The sequence below is a fragment of the Mercenaria mercenaria genome, unplaced genomic scaffold, assembly GCF_021730395.1.
Source record: "Mercenaria mercenaria strain notata unplaced genomic scaffold, MADL_Memer_1 contig_702, whole genome shotgun sequence".
NCBI classification, from domain to species: domain Eukaryota; kingdom Metazoa; phylum Mollusca; class Bivalvia; order Venerida; family Veneridae; genus Mercenaria; species Mercenaria mercenaria.
Window position 1 is genome coordinate 40,429 of NW_026463596.1, and position 21,902 is coordinate 62,330.

Consider the following 21,902-nt stretch of genomic DNA (forward strand, 5'->3'; position numbering starts at 1 on the left):
GAATTCTCTATTTTACATCGCAAAGTATGGCTACACGCTATGATATATAGGAAACTGATGTAATAGGGGATGATACTAAACCTTATTCTAGTCGAAATTTTAAATTTCTGATATGAGCAGTTTATAGAAGACCCTGCATATTTCGAAGAGAGTCTCCTTTCAGTTCCAGATTTGTGTAGTGAAATGTTATGTAAAAGCTAATGTTAGAGAGCCTGAACTTTATAAAAACAAATGTCTTATTTTCGTCGTTTTAACGTTGCAAAACCGTTTACCTTATTTTTCGAGTTTTTTTCTCTATAATTGTGGCAATTCCGATTTATTTAAACAAACACTTTCATAGGGTAAACTGGAATCAATATAATGATATAACACATATGCAGTAATATCTCAGCCAATAGGCTTTCAGACATGCGCCACACAAACCGCACTCTACTACATTTGATATATGATGGAAATATATTTGAGTTTGTTAAGTCTTTTTTTTTTTTTTGCTTCTTAAACATGAAAGTTGTAAACCATCCACCTACCTTGTTCTTCTGACCCGAGTTCCTGTGTTTATTTGTTTTGTTTTTTTTGTTTTTTTTTGTATTTCCAAGCCTTACGAAAATGCTTTCTGGAAAGAAATATAAGTCCATTAATTTGCGTTTCAAACATATACCAAAATAAGTCTATTTATCTACTTTTCGCGATAGGGTAAACATGTTACAAAAACATATTTCGGTAAAGGTGGAATACTTTGAAGGTTTGTAATAAAAATAATTTGATAAAACGTAGCACTCAAGAAATCCTAACCCAATTACATAAATTTGCAGGACCCTGGTATTCTTGAATATCAATGAAAATGTTACAAATTTACAAGGGTTTGCTTAAAATAATAATTTCTAAGTTTTTAATCAATCTGAATGCACCAGACAGTTTTCTCCTGGTTGCTAAGTGTTTTCTTAAAAAGTATTTTGTAACTCTGAAAGTAAATAAATCACTACCGATTAAGTACGTTTGTATTTAGTTAGTTTGCATAAAATGATCCAATGCTTAAAGAAACAACTTTGGAAATACTATATTAGTAAAACTACCGTGATAAAAAATTGTAATCAATAAACTGGTGACTATTAATCCCTTCTGTTCGTACGTCATTTTGTCATTCCGCAAGTTCATGTCCAGTGCATAATTGTCCTTCGTCAAGGGATTTCCATATTAATTTGCCTGAACGGTTCTCATGATCAGACGACATGTATTTGCAAAACTTCGGAACCCTAGCTGAAAGGTCAAGGTCGCCTTTTGAGATAAAATGTCCATAGGAGTTTTTTTGCAGTCTGTACTACTTGGCAAAAATGTACCCCATTTTAGGCAATATGCCATGCATGACTTTCAGGCCCCTAGCTTGAATATCAATGCCACACTTGGCAGTCATATATCAGCATGGCATAAACAGGGTCTGTTTCGCGTGTGGTCTAGGACTCATCAACAAGAGATTACAGAATCATTTGGCTTAAATGCTTAAACGACGTGTCATGCGCAATACCCAGCATCCTAGCTTAGAGATCAAGGTCACATATGGAGATCAAATGTCATTGCATTTATTCCTATCCGGCCCATTACTTTGTCATGCAAAACAGAATTTAAATAGCAGTCGGCACAATATTCCGTGAATAAGACAGGGTGTTTTGCGCAAAACCCGAACCAGTTTCTGAAAGGTCAAGTTCACACTTGCAGTTCAAAGGCCAGAAGGGCATTTTTTCTGTCCGGTCTGTAACGCACCGATCCTTTATGGGACTTCACACAAATTTAAGCAATAATAAGACAACATGTTATGCGCCACACCTAGATGCTCAACTCAAAGTTCAAGGTCACACTTTGAGATCAACTGTCAATAGGGTTTATTCTTGTATAGTCAAATACTCAGCCATCCATTGAGGAATGATAATATGATATGTGTTTACCATAAAGCGACAAGGTGTCTAAGCAACACCCTTATCTCTAACACAAAGTTCAGGTCAGTTTTAGGTCAACAGCTATGTCCTTTTCTGGTCCATAAATCTGCGTTAAGAGATTTTAATATTTTTTTAATCAAATGTTCTCCATAAAAAGACACCGCACCACGAGCAAAACCCTAGCTTAAGTGTCAATGTCACACTTGAAGGTCAGACATCAGTTTTGATCTTTTCTTGTCCAGTATGTAAAATATTTCAATATAAGCTCGTGTGGTAAGGAACAAATTAGAAAGTGCTGTTGTATTTCCTTCAGAGTTATTGCTTTTAATATGACGATTCCTTGCATTGTTTGTCCCTATTTTCCCACTAATTTGAAAATAAAATGTCGTTAAAATTGAAATTAAATACTTGTTTTGTATTTAAAGAGTTTATAAGCAATCAGCAACTTCAGGTTTGTGTATATGCCAATTTAAAACCAAATGTTATAAAATACTGTTTAATGTTTATAAAGTACAATATTGTATATACTTCATTGGTATCAGATTATACGTTGTACTGCAGTTGAGGAGTTAAATTGCATTACAGTAGGGGACTTCGTATTGCATGGCAATACTGCAGTCACTTATTTGAATTGCATAAGATTTAACTAAAGAATAAATATTTGAAGGAGAAATTAGTTTGTAACATAATTTACACGTTACGTTATCATTTCAATGCTCTTTTTATTGTTATATCATATTTTTAAAAAAAGAAATAGTCTAGGAACATTATATTATCAAATTGTAAAATAGTGTATCAAAACAGTATAGTTCCATATCTCAAGCAGGGAGAATATTTTCCCTAACGGGGCTTTAAAATATGGAAGTAATTTCAAAGGGTGTTTTTAAATGTATGATAAAAGAAACTGCACACACCAACACACTGAAATCATGTTACAATTTGTGGGGTTGCCTATGTCGTAGTCTGGGTTCTTACACCCTGGGTAGGATTGCTAAAAAATACATGGGTTTTCTGCCTGTAAAGGCACGCACAAAATGCACTAATATATTGTCGCAAGCAAAAAATAAGGAAATGTCGTGAACGACAATATCTTATCCACTGGAGTGCGCAATACTTTTTTTCCTACCGAAATCAATACATATATTACATGAAATGAAAGACGAATGAATATTACAATGAATGAATTGAAAAATAATTATTACTTGTAAAGACATGCAGAAAGGCACTTATAAATTGTCTGAAGGCAATAACAATCTCAAAGTACTTATAGTACAGTACTGATTTAAGTTGATTTATGTTAGTACAAGTATGAATAGAATTCATTTCAAAAATGGCACAAACGCTTACAGCGCTTTGATAGAAAGAAACCCTTGATTCGGCTAACCATATCATCAATATGATACTACAAATTGTTTGAGTTGCATAAGATTTAACTAAAGAGTAAATATTTGAAGGAGAAATTACTATGTAATATAATTAACATGTTACGTTACCATTTCAATGATCCTTTATTATTCTATCATATCTTTTTTGTTGAAAATCGTATAGAAATATTATGCTATCAGGTTATTTAATAGTGTAACAAAACAGTTTAGTTCCATACTTCTCAAGAAGGGATTTTTTTTCCGTAACGGGACTTTGAAATACGGAAGTAATTTCAACGTGTGTTTTTAAATGTATGTTCCAACTTGGAAGAAATTGAAAACATTTCTATCATTCAATGATACCACTGATTTGTTAAAACTTTAAAGTACATGTATATTTTTTTTTCTTTTCTTTTTCAACCAAGAAATCATATGAAACATTTACTGTACACTTAATATTACTTAATCATTTAGTATTATCATAAATACCAATTTAGCTAAATCTTTTCAGTATTTTTAGCTATATTGTTCTTTTTGAATGGCTTTATCATTTTTGTCCATGATTGCATTTTACTTTTGATATGCATTTCGTGTATATATTGATTATTTACATCTTTGCATACACAAATACACTGACACCATGTTACAATTTGTGGGATTGCTTTCTTCGTAGTCTGGGTTGTTACACCCTGGGTAGGATTGCTACAAAACCACATGGGTTTTTTGTCTGTCCTTGTTAGAGGATACCGATAAATGGTACGAGAAGGTTGCAATGTAGAACTGGCTTTGGCAATGTTCTTATTTCACCCTATATACCGGCAGATCTTGATTCGACTGATCAACAACTACATGGACGTCTCTCATCAGCTAGTTTATTCGTACCTCTGATACCAACATTACGAACAAGATTCCTGTCTCCAACTTCCATCTCGACTTATTGGATTCAGTGCTGTTATATTTATTTGGGATCATGGCGTCCATTCAAAACATGTTATAGAGTTGATGCTATGGGGCGTAAGAGTTGATGCATATTTATTTACCTCCCATAAACAGACTCAGTCAAAACCGAGCGAGTCTGATATTACTTTGCTTGGTTGTAATGATCAGAATATTCTTAAAACCACAGAGAAAGGAAGTCTATGCAACAAACCCGTGCCAGTGTCGTCTTACTTTGAAAGCATCAGCATCAAGATCATATTTGCCCGAGCTATAGACGATCTGAATGTCATAAGCTGGTACAGCAGCTAATCAACTGTGGCTCATGGCATCGACATTTGCCGTTGAAAAGACATAAGTTAAAGGAATATGGCTTGTACGGACTTTAATGGATCACCATAGAGATATTCATGATATTAATCATAGATGAACCAATTTATGGCTTAAAACTCATGAGTTAAAATCTTGAGGTGCAACTCACCCATGTAAGTCCAATTATCATGCGGTTACATTAAAAAGCTAAAGACTCAAATGGAAGGAAGCAGTTTGTTCTTGCCCTCTTCTTTCTTAGCCACCTACCAGTACAGAAGGTGCGAGAACCAACTATCGAATCAATATTTACTTCAATGCGGGGTAAGGCGTAAACATTTCTAACGGCACATTGGTCAATTCCCTTTAGTCAATACAGAACCATAAAGAGCATCCTTCTTCCGGACTAAAACTATGTTGGAAGAAAATAGACTGTGATGGTCTGATGACATCTGGTTCCAACATGTCCTTCAGGTGCTCTCTGTCTTCCCTGGACATACTTTGCAGTATCATACGAAAGAGCTCTTTGAAAGCAGTGGGATTATTGTGTTTAATCTCATACTCAACCCTGTTAATGCAATCTAGATCGATTGGACTCTGGCCTGATCACGTTGATCTTTGAAAAGAGTATCAGAAAAAATAGAAATACCGTACAAAATCATCAAAAGATTTTTTCTTGGTTGTGACTCAAAATATGACCCACTAAGGAATCAAAGGTTCGGTTAACCTCAACCTCCTTGAAATTACAGAGGGTAGACCTCGGAAACACAGGCAACGGCCGTGGAGTAATGTCACAAATACGCACTAGTATCATAGAAAAAGAAAGACCAGGAGTTACTTTATAAAAATAAAAATGTGGACATCCACAGGTCGTTAAACACGGCATAAAGGAACATGTTGCATGCTCGGACAGATCTTCGACGTACATGAATCATTCGCTTTTGTCACATGTACACTTGCAGTCATGTTTCCTACTGACCATAATTTTCCGGTAATGGTTTTATTCTCGAAAGGTTTCGCAACAATAACACTGTCATTAATTGATGTAACTGGTACACTATGATTTCCGACCGGGGAAGCAAAAGCATTCTGTAATGCAGCAGGAAACCTATAACACCTGAAGACCTTAAATGCGTAACAATGTTTGTACCCACTAGTATTGGAACCTAGGAAGAATACCTCGTATTTTGTACGATAAATACTGGAACTGAAAATGTGGAGAGTTCAGCATCTGGAATGGAAATATCTAATACACTATACCCAATATAAGGTACCTAACACCCATTAGCTCATGTAATATGGAAGCTTAAATCATTAAAAGCGTGTAACTGTGGCCTAGGTACAAGAGAAGAGAAATTTGATTGGAAAAGTGTAGTTACCATTGATCCGATATCAATTAATGCTCCTACTTTGTAACCATTTAGCAACATTTGTGGCTCGTTTGAATGTTGAACAAAAGCCATTGAAATGGGGCTAATATCACTGTGACCGTCTATCTGCCACTTCAAGTTTAAAGTACCAAAGACGATCTAGTACAATCTTCATTAATTTGAGTACTTGCTTTTCCCCTACTATCTTGTTCTTTTGTCTCGTTGGCTTCTCTTAATATTTATCACATCCCTATCTAATTCACTCCACTTAAACTCAATCATTTTCTTCTGTATTTTCAGAGCTTCTGTCTGTGGCAGTACCTTACATTCTGCTGATGCTACAAACTGCTTTGTTTCTACAACATTTGCTTTAGCTAAATACTAATCTGTTTTTTTTCTGGTTTGTACTCTGCCCTTCTTACCTTCTGGGATCTTTTTCAATTGTTTTAAGTTTTCTTCCAAGGTTATTGAAATTTATTACCTTTTCCAATGAATATCTTTACATATTCTTTGATTTCTTGTCCCTAAAACCCTGACCATAACTTAATAAACCTTTCAAACTCAATTAACGTTCCATCCTTTAACTGTTATCTGCTACACTTTCAGCTTGTATTTTGCTTTTACTTAAAAAAGTCTTATTTAATTTCTCAACACACCTGACATTCCCAAAAGCACTTATACACTGAAAACGGTGTCTCGGTTACCTCCGCATACTGTGAGCTTAAAACAACAAAATAACGATACAGTGATGCTGAATTATCAAAAAAACGAAACTATGATGGTTAAAAGTCGAAACCACGATGATAAAAACACAAAACTACGATTGTGAAATTTCGAAACAACGAAACTGCGAAAGTGAAAAGTTGAACTTATTTCGTACTTTCATCATATTACATCCGACATTTCGTTTTTTGACTTTCCAGCTTAGTGGTTTCGTTCTTTAGTCTTTTTACCACAGTAGTTTCGATGTTTTCGATATCATAGTTTCGACTTTTCACCATCGTAGCTTTGACTTTTCTCCACCTTAGTTTCGACTGTTTCACCCTCGCACTATCAACCTTTCAGCTTCATAGTATTGCCTTCGCCCTGGTCTGTTTACCACCTTCTTTCACTTTTTTTTCTTTTTGTCTGATACATTGTTTTTGTTGTTGTTTAAATGTAGTTTTGTCCCGTCATGGGCCACGTTAGTAATAAGTCTGAGACTTTCATGTGTTTCCTAGGCATAACAAGTTTTGCCAGTATATTACAGTCTGACAAATTAAGTGATCTAAAATTACAAGTTCTCAATTCTAAATTTAGACTTCATGCAAAAATTATGCTAAATAAATCTGACTTTTGCACCATCGTGCTTTCGACTTCATAGCTTCGTAGTATTGCCTTCGCACTGGTCTGTGTACCATCTTTTTTCATCATTTTGTTATTTATGTCTAATACATTGTTTTGTGGGTTGTGATTCTTGACTTTTCGTATTTTATTCTGTCCACTCGACTGCAGTGACACTACTCGAGAAATTGCACTAAAGTTCACAAAATATTCTCATCGCAAAACCTACTTGTGCATATTATCGTCGACGTGCTCCGGTTCAGTAATCTTTAGCAGATTTTTTGTCCTTGATATCCTCAAATGTTATGATGTTTTGTCCACTTCTGTTTTATACCAGGGCGCCTTTCCACCAAACCGTACCAGAGTGGAGGTGGCTAAATCTCATAATGCATCTTTTCGGTATAAGTAATTTCAGGGGAGTTAAGGCCGTTTATCAGTCAAATTTTATAATAGTATAGCCCTTGATTTGTCATATTTTTGTTTTTTCTTTTTTACAATACTCTATCTATACCATTAGGCTTAATATCACCAAACATCACAAGTGATTATTGTGAAGCGGAGTTATGCATATCGTCATCATGTTCTGAATAAATGATTTTCAGCGGAGTAATGAGCCGTCATTTGTCGAATTATATGAAATTTGTACTACAACCCCTATCCAAGTAGCTAGATTTTACCAAATTTCACAGGAATTACCACTGTCAAGCCTTGTGGTGTTTATCGTTAAAATGTTCTGGTTTAGATTTTTTCTCTGGAGTTCGTGCCATAAAATGTGGCAATTTACAATTTCTTCTTGGTAAGTGTTGTGAAGAACAATCTCAAAGCATTAATCTGCATTGATGATAATATATATCATCAGGTACGCAAGCAAAATTAAAAAAGGTTTTATTCGTAAATTGTTCGTGTTTGCTATTTATTGAGACATGTAACAGATAAACTGACATTATGGTATGATTTATTATTTACAGAAATCATGGAAAAACTAGAAAAGATGAGCATGAATCAGGACAGAAGTGAAAAAATTATCAAAGGTAAGCGTAGTAAAATGTAATTATTAAACGAAAAAGGGATATGTGTGATTGTAGAAATAATACTCGTTCATGCCTAAGTGGAAGCAATATGCCACAAAAGATCCATAAAAGTGTACACGTTTTCACAAGTATTTGCTTATATGAATGTTTTCATTTTCATAAAAATACAGTTTAAATAATCTATTTTAAAGGAAATAACAAAGTGTGATATTATGAATTTTATTTTATTTGCGATTAACGTAAGGATAGCGATAACGCATGTATAAGTACCGTAAAGAATGTTCTCTTCTGTCACTTCATCTTAGGAACTGCACGAGATACGTTTATAGGCAATGTTGTTACACAAAGAAGACATCAGTGCGTTCCAATATTCACACAAACTCGAATTATATACTTAAACATTGATAAATATAAGAAATAAGAATTAATCCAAAATACCTTTGATTTTTTGAAAGGACTTGGTTTGTTTTTAGGAGAAACGGCCCATCATTATTTTTTTCTATTTTGTTTTTGAGTTGACAATCCCGTATTTCTCTAGACCGAAAATATAGTTTTTTATTGTTTTAAAATGATAATTAAGTAACAATAGTACATTTTGCACGACTATGTAATAACAGAAAACCCCGTTTTTCTTGCGACGTCGTGACGTTGCCACAACGTAAATCGCGTTGATTTTGTTTTCGCTCCGTCATGAATGATGTGCAACCATATAAATATGCGATACGATACTCTTTCATTGAAATAAGGTTAAGATAGAATGCCGTTTCATCAAATTATACTGAAAACAAAATGTAAATGATATTCACCATTGTCTGTAAATGCCGACAGAGACATGTATTTTCATTGTTTTGCTTCTGAAAGTAATCCCGTATATGGTTTTAATACTTCTTTGCATTCATTATTTCACTGAACTAATGTAGAAACATACGTGAAAAAACAACAAATCCGACATCCATCTTCATATTTTATTTCGGCGAAATACTATTTCAAAGTTTGATCAACCAATTTAACTTACATTCTGATATTCCCGCGGTTATACACAATGTACATGTACGATGCATTTGAATCAACTTCCCGACTGCTACCTTTGATGTTACTGTAATGTTTATGTCAGAGGAGGTGCCAACTTGTGTATTTATCGGACATTAGATACACGTGTTTTCTTCACTAAATGACCCGGTCATCATTTAGTAACAGATAAACAATAACTTACTTATTGGTAAGGTAATAGCCATCGTTTTTTGTGTGTGTTTTGTTTTTGATTTCTTTAATGGATTTTATGTCAACATATTTTAGTCAGCAATAGTTTGCATGTTTTAGACAGAAACCAAATGGTGTCATAGATTAAAAATAATTACACCGTCATAGTAATTTATATATTGCATTCTTATCATCTCTATGACAATATGACGTATTTCCTTAAATACAAAGTCATTTTACATATAATTGTAATTTTGCACATCTTTCAATTCTAATCTGCAGACAGATGGGTAATAATGTCAAATTATGCAAAACAATACTAAACTTAAAATTATCGTATTTCAGTATGTTATTATAAATAATTATATTTTTGACTGGTAACAATTTAATCGTTTGAAGAATTGCAAAATAAATATTAAATAACATCAGATATTAATCTGCTGATTTTTTTTTCTTCTTTTCAAATACATTGTAACCAACTCCGGTTTTTATGAAGTATAATCATGAATAATTGACAAATTATTATGATTTTATGAATTCAGCAAACCGGCATAATAACTTTAGATTTATAATATCAGAATAGCTCTAAACATGTTTTTACAAAATATGTTCTACTATCAAATGTAAAAATACTCTTCATGATACTTTTTCAGAAACAAACTACAGAATACTGCTTTAAAACCTATGTTAATGAAACGATTCAACTGCTACATTTTCACTCACTCTCTGTATCCGAACTGTCAACAGTTTGGGGTATGTTTCCTGCGTCTAAAACATAATCACTCTAGTTGCGCGTGCCATACATTTCTTTCCCTGTGTATCTTGCATAACCAAGAAACCATAAAATGGCAGCCACGTGAGCACACACCCCGACAACTCGACTACCAGCGCGACACCAGGAAACAACGTCAGCCACGTTATGACGAATCCTAAGTGTGTAAGCCTTAGATGACACGTGTCTGCTTTGAATTTTGACTCTTAAAAGAGTAATGTCTTCTCTACGTATATAAATGTCAAGTTTTTTTGTTTTTATTTTGTTTTTTGATTGGTCAATTTCCCTTAGAGTTATTGCCCTTGATTTAATGAAAAATGCACCAAAATGTCCGTCCACAGCCATTTCTTAGTAACTAGCAGGTAGAATTTCATTAAACTTGAAATAAACATGAACCAACATACTGCGATGATGCGAGTCAAGTTTTTTGTTTTGATTTGTCAATTCCCCTTAGAGTTATTGCCCTTGATTTAAAAAAAAATCCACATCTGCAGCCATTTCTCAGCTGGTGGAATTTTATGAAACTTGAAACAAATATGAACCAACATACTTCGATGATACCTGTCATATTTTTAATTGGTCAATTTACTATAGAGTTATTGCCCTTTAATTGTTTAAAAATCTACAGATTTGTGCATAACAAACCAACAGATTGGTAGAATTTCATTAATTTAAAACTTCTTTCATTCTTTTCCATGAACATTTATTATAAACATGTGAAGTAGTTTACCCACACCCGGTAACCACCTTGCCTTGGTCACACTTCCTCCCCCTTTTAACCTTCCCCCACCACCCCCGCCCCCCCCACCCCCCCACCCGCTCCAAAAAACAAACAACAACAAATATATATAATAATAATAATAATTTTTCATTCCTTTTTTCCTTTTTATTATTTGTTTTTTCAAACCTTCCATGAATATTTATCAGCATGCAAACTTGTACCGTTCCCCCCACGTCACTCCTCCACCTAGTCATGCCCACCACCCCGATCATGCATCCCCCCATCCCAATTTGTGTTTTTTTCATTCTTAATTTTTAATCAACATGTGATATTTTGTACCCTCACCCGGTCACTCCCGCTACCCACCACCCACCACCAAAAAAAGCATTCATTTTCTGTTAAATTGATTTTGACTAATGAAAGTATTTGCTTCTTAGTAACATCCTTAACCTTTTGCCGGATATATTTTTTGCCATTCCTCACCACAAACCCTTTCGGCGGGGGATGCCTATTCATCAAATTTGCTTTTTTTTTAGTTCAACGACGCATGAGAACAAAAATTTTTTTTTGGTTGTGGAACTTCATACTGAAAAATACAAGCATATTGTAATTGAAAAAGTATTTAAAAAAAATCAAAACAATACTTAAACAACATAAAATTAGACTTAAAAATATAGGAAAAAGCAATTTGAAAAATGTATATGACGCAGGTGGGATTCGAACCCCAACCACCAAAATGTAAATGTATAAGGTGCAAAATCATATAAATACTTAAGCGACGGTTTAGGTTGATTAAAATATACTGTAATGTACTGATCTTTTCATTTTTTTTGTTTGTTTTAATCTGTGAATAGAAACAGAGTGCCTATTGTTAAAAAGTGAAATATCGGCAAACGTATTTATACGTTTCTTCAAATTCATCAACATATTTTTTCGTAATTTAGGCCATGTTACGGCATGTAGAACTACGATACTAGCAATTTATCTTTAACAATCTACATTGTTTTTTTTTTACCTTTCACGATCACGATCACTCTTGAGTATATTTCTACATTTCGTAATATAAGGCCCTTGCTATTATACGACAGATATATGTTACCCATGATGGAAACGTGTAAATAAGTATAACAACTACACTGGGGGCGAACGTCACGGATCACTTTAGCGTTCCAAATAAATACCTTTTTATCAGCAAAAATGTGATTACATCACTCGTCCTAGTCTTGAAACCTATGATATAAAAAATTAACTCACCCTTTTCCTTGTACAATATCAAAAATTCCGACTTTCCTTCGAGTTGGATGATACGATAATGTACGTTTCTATGGACGCTGAGTACGGAAGTTTCGGTCCCAAATAAAAAAAAAATACGATAAAAGCCGTAACAATGCTGTACTTCGCATTCATTTATTTATGGAAGAGAATCATAAAACAGTTCTAAAACAGAATAACGATTTGTAATCAATACTTTCGCTTTTTTAATTCTTTGGTTGTACTATATATTGATCCAGAAAGGAAAAATAAACCTACTAAGGAATCCGTAAATTACTTATTTTTTAGTATGAGCACAGCCGTCGACCACAAAACTATTTTTACATACAAGTAGCAATACTAAATTTTAACTAAAGTTCAAATTATCTTCGTGATCGAGGGCTGTGATCTATACTAAATTCCAGATAGACAGGACGAAATGCATGAAAATAACCAATTTTTAGTTTTTTATGGGTTTTCAAGCTCTTGTTTCTCTATCTGAGAAGTTATCGAAATTACTATACATTGTATTCTGATAAAGTTTAGACATGTATAAAGACAAAAACACGCCATAAGAAAAATATTTTTCAATTCATAATTTTGTAATATGTTAGGCCGATTTCATATATCGTGAACCATGTCCTTTGTTTAAAATCAAAGTAAATTAAATAGATAATAAAAGTCGAATTCGTCTGTATGTGCTGTTTTTATAATTCACGTTGTTTATGTAGCTTAATTAGAAAGAATTGCCTCCGTAGGTAAGTTGTTATGGTTATTGGCTTCACATGAATTGCCCATCATCTCTTTGGCTTCGATCTATCATTGCTCCGACATGTGGAAAAGGCATCCATCGAGCCTACATGCTTTAAATGATACTGTTTTTCTTAAGTCATAACGTTCTTCTCCAGTACTGAAAATAATAAAACTGGAAGCCATAAAGAATCAATGTGTATATGATATATTCAATTCATAATCATTTTATACATCAACTACTCCAAAAATACTATTCAAAGTTTAGTTTGAAAACCTAATAGGTTTATACTTTATGGTAGTCCTAAATAATAGAAAGGTTTTCAAGCTGTATGAAATATCCATTAAAATTAATTATACGTTGGCACCCAAAAGTTGAGCTATTCAGAAACTGGCATTTTGCTAGAAGACTAAGTTAAACCCTCTTTACTGAACTGAACAAATCGTTCATAGAAAGCAAATTGTTGTCTGAACACTGCTCTCATAAGTAACCCTACATATTAATTAGTCATTTTATAACTCCGTTATGTTTAAGAGGAACCTTAAACATCAGTATGTTTTCATATTTACGTTCAAATTTCGTATCGGGTATATGACGTAAGTTGCATGTATATCAGTTCTTTAACAACGACAACCATATAGCAATTAAAAGCTTTCGTCTCACATTTCATTCCGCAGAACCACAAGCGGTCAGAAACCTCGAACGGAGCGCAGTTACAATAAATGACTGGCTGAAAATGAACACTTAAAAATGATTATATATATATATATATATATATATATATATATATATATATATATATATATATATATATATATATATATACATTTGTATATATATATTGGTAGCAGGCCTTCATTGACCAAATAATTTACAAATTCGATTAACATTGCTGGTGATGATATCAAACGTGAAAACACAATAAGATATCTTGGTGGTGCATTTCTTGTTTTGAAACCTTGAACTTTAAATATCATGTAAATCGCAAATTTCGTACAGCTATGTTGAATTACCTACGAACTAAGAGCATCCGTAAATATTTAACCCAAAACGCCCACTGAAATTTAGTTTTGTTTCTAGTTATTTCACGTCTGGTTTGCCGCAAAGTCATACTGTATGGCATGGTGTAGCTAACGGTGAGGTGTGTAACATGCAACGTATTCAAAACATGTGTGCAAAGCATGTCCTTAACACGAGGAAAGTTGACAGTTCCAAACAAGGAGTGTATGATTTACATTGGTTGCCGTTGAAAGTAACGATCGAGTCTAAGATCTTTTCTTTCATGTATAGCTGTTACTTTGGCAGATCACCTTTGTATTTTAAATTAACAAACCTGTGTACAGGGTTTGTTCCTTGTAGACAATGACTGAGGTAATCGGAAAATGTGGAGTGTCGTAACGTTGTACAAAGCACAAAATATTCAATGATAGAAGTTTCTGTACTGTTGGTTCAAAACTGTGAAATGAACTGCCGTTAGCATTACGCAAAAATGAATCACTTGATACAATCAAACAAAATCTCGAGACACTGCACTGCGGAAGATGGTTCCGTAGACGGGAGTGTACGCATTCCGTATACTCCTAATATACGGGCGTATACGGAAACATTTTTCCCGTATATGGAACATTCCATATACGGGAATCCCGTATTCTTTAATTGGACATTCATGTTTTTCTCACATGGATCTGTTCATTCATACTTGTCATTGAATATGTCATTGTATAGAAATAGGCGTTTAATGAAATTAATCAGTTTCAGTTTCAGTAACCGGCATCATTTAAACAAAAGTGTCATGATGACGGTTGATCGCTCAGCTGAGTAATATGAACGACATGTTTCAAATGTCAAAGTGATGCTAAAATATTAAGAAAGTAAGTTAGGTCAGTAGGTCACATTCATGGTCACTGAACGTCGGTTTTAAGATTGGTGTGCAAAACTGTATATGTCATCCAAATGTCAAGACTGTATCTTAAAAAATATAGGTCAATGCCACAGTCAAGTGTGGTAATCAAATGATTGTAATTAAACACTCTAGGAAATATGTTCAGATAGTTTTAAAGTAATTTTTCCTATATAACTAAAATAACAAGTGACCCTTGGGGTGAAGCTCTTTTTACCCCAGGGCCAAAGTTTTAACAATCCTGTTAGAGAACTACTAGGCAATTCTACATACCAAATATCAAAGGCCTAGGCCATGAACATTTAGACAAGAAATATTTCTTAAAGTATTTTCCTGTAGAAGTGTAAGTAAAAACACATAAATATCAAAGTGCCATGTTCCAAGAACGCAAAATGAAACCTACAGCACACACACACACACACACACGCACACACGCGCGCACATACACACAAACAAACGCACGCAAACGCATAGGCATACACACATTCACGCGCACACACTCATACACACACATACACACAAACGCACACAATCGCATACGCACACACACATTCATGCACGCACACTCACACACAAAAGCGCTCATACAAAGAAAGCATACGAGCACAAAACGAACAAACAAAGGAACACAGTAGGGCACCGCATTGAAACGGTCAGTGGCAAAAACACCACTTGAGAGCTAAAACGGGTTATGGGGCGTACCCAACCTCAATCTTATCCCCATCATTATCCAAAGACACGGGACAGTGTAAATAAAAGTGGACCCCACCAGGTGAATCCCTAACACACGTAATGGAAACAAAAAGGCATGACATGTAAAACACGAAAATGCTCCTGTATAAATACATTAAATGCGAACTTTAAGAACCTAAAACGAACGCTCAATGCTTTTGCAGAAGACAGAGCAACAAGAGATACATACTTAAGGGCCCGACAAAACAAGTCAGGTATCAGAACAGTTCAGCCCTGGTTGGATTTAAAACTGCTTATCGTAGAGTCCTCCCCTTCTTCCGTCAGACACAATCATACACGGAAGCATAGTGTCCAACTGTAAACAGGTTGAGCACTAAACATGATTGACTTAAAACAGTTAGGTCGTAACCTCTTTTAATAAAACGTTTCGCAATTTTACCAAATAAAGTTGGAAAATTACAATAACCCAAAATCTTACGAAGTTTGTAAACCACATCCCCATAAAACGGGTTTAGAAATACCTTGCAAAAGTGTTTATATTACTATTGAATTTTAAAACCAAATCAAAATTACGATAGTAAAATGAAGGAAAATATTTACGCAATATGTAATAAAGGTAGCCTTGCTGAAGAAATTTACTTGTAATATATTGATTACGTTTGACATGACTATACGTTCTGACAATCCCAATTAATTGAAAAATATATTACCATAAGATGTAGCTTCAGGTACATTCCCATTTTACAGTACTAAAATAAAAATCCTCCTCCTTGTCATAAACTTTGGTATGTATAATATTGTCATAAATAGAGAGATGTTAATCTAATAATGAAGCATTAGTATCCCATTTGTTAGTTTTAATTAACTAAAGCTCCCTAGGATAAATAGTATCCACCAATTGACCATAAATGGAGTATCCAAATTAAGAATATCATCTAGATAGCGTGATGTATTTATAAATGTAGTTATAATGTCTACCAGCGTATCTGGATAAAGGCTTAACATGCAGTCTCTTTCATAACACTATAAAAACAAATTTGCGACAAGGGGTGCAATGAGAATACCAATTACTTGTCTAAAAACTGCATTCCCAAACTTTTATACCTGAACATAGTGCATCTTTATGCTATTATAGGGGACCACTTACAAGGCCACATACCAACTGTCAAAAGCCTAGGCCGTGCAGTTTCAGACAGGACATTTTAAAAGTTTTATCCTATATAAGTTTATGTAGAACATGGGACTCCCAGGGGCACAATTTAAAAATTGTTCATAGAGGACCATTGGTTGATGTCACTTGCCATATATCAAGGTTGTGCGTCTTGCGGTTTTAGACAACCAGATTTCTACATGGAATTCAATTCTTTGAACAATTTGGAAAGGGGGACACCGAAGGATCATTTCTGTGAAGTTTGGTTTAATACTCCCTAGTATTTTTCAAGAAGAAAATTTCTTTAAAAAAAGTTGACCGACGGATGACACACGACTCACGACGGACATAGAGCGGTCACTAAAGCTCACCATGAACCTTTGCAAAAAATGATGCAGTCTTGGTTATAGAATTTAAAGGAACCTAATGATGTTTTGTATACATGAATATGTATACATTATTTCCTTTGTGTTAATAGCTGAAATAACATTTTATTAAACATTTAAGGAGAACAGAGCCTAAATACATTATTTAATCCTGTACCCGCTCTTGATAATATCAGAATTAAACATTTCACTGACTTGATAGATGTGCAAATGAATATACAAACTGCGTTTCCGATGCATGCTGTATTGTTCGTAATATCAGTTCATTTAAAACGTCATAATGACAAAATATTAGCTGTGGTTCTTTAACAAGAAACAACGTCACTTGCGTATCATCCATTTATTTAAATATAGTCTAAATAGTAAAGTGCTGTTTCATGTAGTGCTGCAATCTACCTGACAGTGTGTATGAAGATATAAAACATAAACATTTTTTTCATAACAAAAACAAGTATGCGAAAAGTGACGTGCAGTTCATATAATTACGTTTGGCATATTAATTATTCTTCCACAGGAATCATAATGATTTTCAGGCAAATGTTTGAAAATATTATCCTTAAATCAGTTTAAACTCCAAATTTGTTTCCCTGTAGTTGACCGTTTAAAGGCGTTGTACCTATAGTTTCTGACTTGATAGTATAACAAAAGCACCGTCTGCCGGTGTCACCGCTCGTCTGCAGGTGCTGGACAGTTCGTAAGGAAAGAGTTGTGGTTATTGGCCTTCTTACTTATCCTAATTGATAATAAAAATGTATGAAGTTCCAATGCTATTGTTAGTATTCAAGAAAGATGAACCTGTCTGCAATATTTCAAAGCTAGTGTTATTTTAGTATTTATATCGAGTGCACCTTTACAAAAACTTCAAAATTTCTAGATACAAAGAGGCCATAACTCTGAAAATATAGAATCATTGTTCTTAGTCTTTTTACTACACAAATGATTATAAACAAGTGCGCAAAGTTTCAAAGCTGTAACTATTACAACTTTTGGGGAAAAGTTAACGTAAACAAAATGCTAACCGAGAATCAAATTTTCTAAATTTTAACAAAAAATCAGTTTTTTTCAAAATATAGAAAAAGTTCATAATTTTCACAAAATGCATATTAGAGTTATTGTTCTTAACCTTAATAGTAACCTAATGCTGCTAACAAGTTTGCAAAGCTTCCAAGCTGTAGTTTTGTTAGGTTTTGAGAAAAGGTGGACCTAAACAAAACAAATTTTATCTAACGCCTACGTCGATTGATTGACAGCTTTGTGTTCCAGACAAACTTTTAAAGTATAAATGTTTAATATGTGAGCCCATGTCACAAATACTACACTCCAAAACACATTCGGATGTACATTTAAAGCAAATAAACTAAGTATCGCCATGCAATACAAAATACCCTATGATCTGATATATGCTATTGATGTTTTAGAAAAATGTGCTATATATACAAAAACACGTTAATATACGCCAATATAATAATTTGCAGTTGCTAATTTCAATTGACATCTATAGAAATGTGTTTACTATTCAAAATGATTGGATGTTTGTTGAGTTTATCGTCACAAAAAGGGGAAAATAAGTCCAGGTTAAGATTTATGAATCCCCGTAAGTAATTTCAAAAGATTTATTACAGTTCCTCCCGTTAGAGGACTTAATTGATTGGACTAAATTGTTAGTTTCCTGTATATTATAGACGGTGTATCAGACTAATTTGTATAATGTTTATTTGTGTCAACTTTTCAGGAAAGACATTTGAGAACAAGATTTATCCTATTTCTGATTTATATGTACAATGAATATGAAACGAATAGATACTCGTAGTTTAAGGTAATGTCATATAGTCTGAAATAGTTCTCATGTTAGTACATGTATACGAAATCGAAGGAAAGCTTTAATTTATAGGAAGTATGGCTAAAAATCTATTTTATAAATGTATATTAATTGTAAATGTTCTATAACGATGTTATATTGTAGCTATGTGTTCAATATAAATATTAAGCTGTACTGTAGTTAGTCTATAATTGTATGCATTCGGTTTCTTTATCAGTCCTAATAAGTCAGTCAGCAGAGTCCCTTTGTAAGTTAGGGTTCTGCGGCTCGAGGTTAAACGCAAGAGGAATTGGCAACGTTCCTTCGATTTTTTTTTAGCAAAAAAGTATTTTTTCATTGTAGGTTTTGTTTTCCCTTTCCTCACCTTCAACCAAACATGACCAACAGCAGCAACACTTTGTATATATAAAATTATCTTCATCTTGATGTATTTATACGTTTTTTCAAGTGTATGTATTACCTTACATATGTAATTTTCATGTCATTGCTTTTTTGTGTCTTTGAATTCTGTCAAACATGTTCAACCAACTAGGAGTTATTTAGTCTTTAGACACAAAAATGAGGTCGTTCTAGTGAGACTTTAATCGCTTACCATTTAATGAAAGAAATTATAAATACTTGTTCATATTGGACCATTTTACTTGATTATGAACATACTAACACAAACTCGCTGACTTCAGATTACTTACCCCTCATTAATGTGGGTTCAAGCCTCACTCGAGGCGTTAAATTTCTCAGGCGATGAAGCCATCCAGCTGGCTTACGAAGGTCGGTGGTTCTACTCAGGTGCCCGATCGTGATTAAATAATGCACAGAGTAGCAGCTGGGGGTCATCCTCCATTATCTAAGCTAGAAAGTCGCCATATGACCTATAATTGTGTCGGTGCGACGTTAAACTCAACAAAATAAATAAATAAAAAATAAACTGAAGTCCCGTATGTTAGGACTTTTGTCATAACGAGGCAACAGATGTTCATAATAAGAAGGACATTACTTCGAAAGATCCCAAAGACTAGTGATTATCTTATTTATTTTTGATATTACGAACAGTTAAAATATGTTAAATACAATCACAGTAAACTAGTGGTGATGAATTTGAAGTCCTTTTATAACTTACAGAACATGTCTTTTTTCAGTGATCTGCACAGAGCTTACTTTGAGCGGAGCTGAAAATGAAAGCGATGACATTGACTTTGTTGACGAAATAGTAACAACGGTTATTAACAAAGCGACAACGAAAGTGGGAAATAATGACTATCCTAAAATTCACCTTGCTGTTAAGAATATTCTTAGGGAAATCGAAAACATTCCTGATGTGAAAATATTACCAGCAGCACAAAAGTGCGTCCTCCTTAAATTCGAATGTACAACTTATACAAGTATCTTGCAAATGCTCAGGTATTTGGAGAGCGAAAGCTTCTTGGAGTTGCTGAAAGAGCTTGCAAGTGCAGTGAATACTGATCTACCTGATGCAAAGGGACCATTTCGGGTCGATGCGACAGTTACAACAGATTGCATGACGGAGCTTTTAGATGCATTAAGTGAGCTAATACTCTTTACATGTTCTATTTATATTTAATTATTTTTAACTGAGATGTTATGTAATATGTTGCTACTTTTACAGGTATGTAAAAGTATAAATTATGAAAATATTTTCAGGAGCTGAAACATCATCGAGGTATACACGTTCCATCAGAATGCAAACAGAGGTTCAAACAGTACATGGAGTCAAACATATATGGTCTCTCTTTGAAAAAGGAGGAGTCACAAATACCTTACAGAAATTATCAGAAGCAGTATTTGATGAGTTAAAGACAAGAATAACAATAACACCTTCGATAGATGTAGGGCAAGTATATGACGCCCTAAAAGAAGCAGGTATATTGAATAAAGTTATATTAACTTGAACAGTAGCGTAACATTTTAAAGTCCTGCCAGCAGCCACGTATGATACTTTTGTAAAGCCCACGAGACTACCATTGTTGATTAAAAGAGAACAATTCTAGAGGCTTCTGGTGAAGACAAATATTCCTCTTGATGAGTAAAAACAAAACGCCTGATGGTATTTTTTTCTACACACTAGTTAGAATGTTGTCGAAAAACATTGTGTTATAAAGGTACCGCCTTTACATCAATGACACATGCAGTCAAAACAAAGGAACCTTCTCTATAACTCAAAGAGCCCCGCCATATGGCGGAAACCTATAGTAATAATTTGTCCGTCTGACTGTTTCCGGATACCTCTCGGTCTGGGGCATGATCTTGAAACTATTCAAGGGATTTCTCTTTACAGTTCGCACCTCGAACAGTACTGAAGGAAATTTATTCAAAATGCAGACAAAAATAGAAGGCATGTAAGGAAAATGCAGTGCACAAGGACACTCACTCTTTGTCGAAAAAAAATCAAATTATCTTCCCTTGTTGCACATAGTCTTTTTAAGTTCAGAGCATACTTAAACCTAAAGTACTAAAGTCCTGATGATGAAACTTAAATACAAAATGATGCTTTTGAGAAGGGATGCGCTGCACAAGAATTATATCTTCTTTTTCCTTTGTAATGGCTTTGCAGCTACTGATGGTGATAATGTCATAATGATGGATGACATTGTAACGATCTTTCCTCAAGTTAGTACACTGTCAGTATAAATATTACTAAGTATTTCCTTTTTTTGTCATAAGATGTACAGTCAGGTGGGTCAATGCAAGAGTCACATGTAGCCATTAGAGACGGTGCTCATCATCACGAACAAATTGAGAGTGGATCAAGCAAACATGGTAACGAAATTTAACATCATTTTTTTTTACTCTGCCTTACGTAATCGGCGGCAAATATTAGTAAACATACAATATTTCTATTGACAAGCAAGTCAGCGCCCCGTCAACCGTAATGGCATTTAAGACATTATTTCAATATAGAAAATGACCAGTAAAACCCGTACTACAATGCAAAGTAGTGTTGAACCATCCGACAAATTTTCTTGTTTCCATATTGTCA

The 21,902-nt window shown here is 34.1% G+C and overlaps 1 protein-coding gene across 1 annotated transcript in view; it reads left to right on the forward strand.

Moving 5' to 3' along the window:
* Nucleotides 1-21,682, forward strand: part of LOC128554741 (uncharacterized) — a gene marked incomplete at its 3' end in the record, with an annotated part of 36,437 nt that extends 14,755 nt beyond the window's left edge. The window contains exons 2-5 of the mRNA XM_053536056.1: nt 8,202-8,264; nt 20,044-20,448; nt 20,567-20,785; nt 21,587-21,682. Of these exons, the coding sequence (XP_053392031.1) occupies nt 8,202-8,264; nt 20,044-20,448; nt 20,567-20,785; nt 21,587-21,682 (783 nt within the window). The remainder of the gene's footprint in view (nt 1-8,201; nt 8,265-20,043; nt 20,449-20,566; nt 20,786-21,586) is intronic.
* Nucleotides 21,683-21,902: the final 220 nt, after the last annotated feature.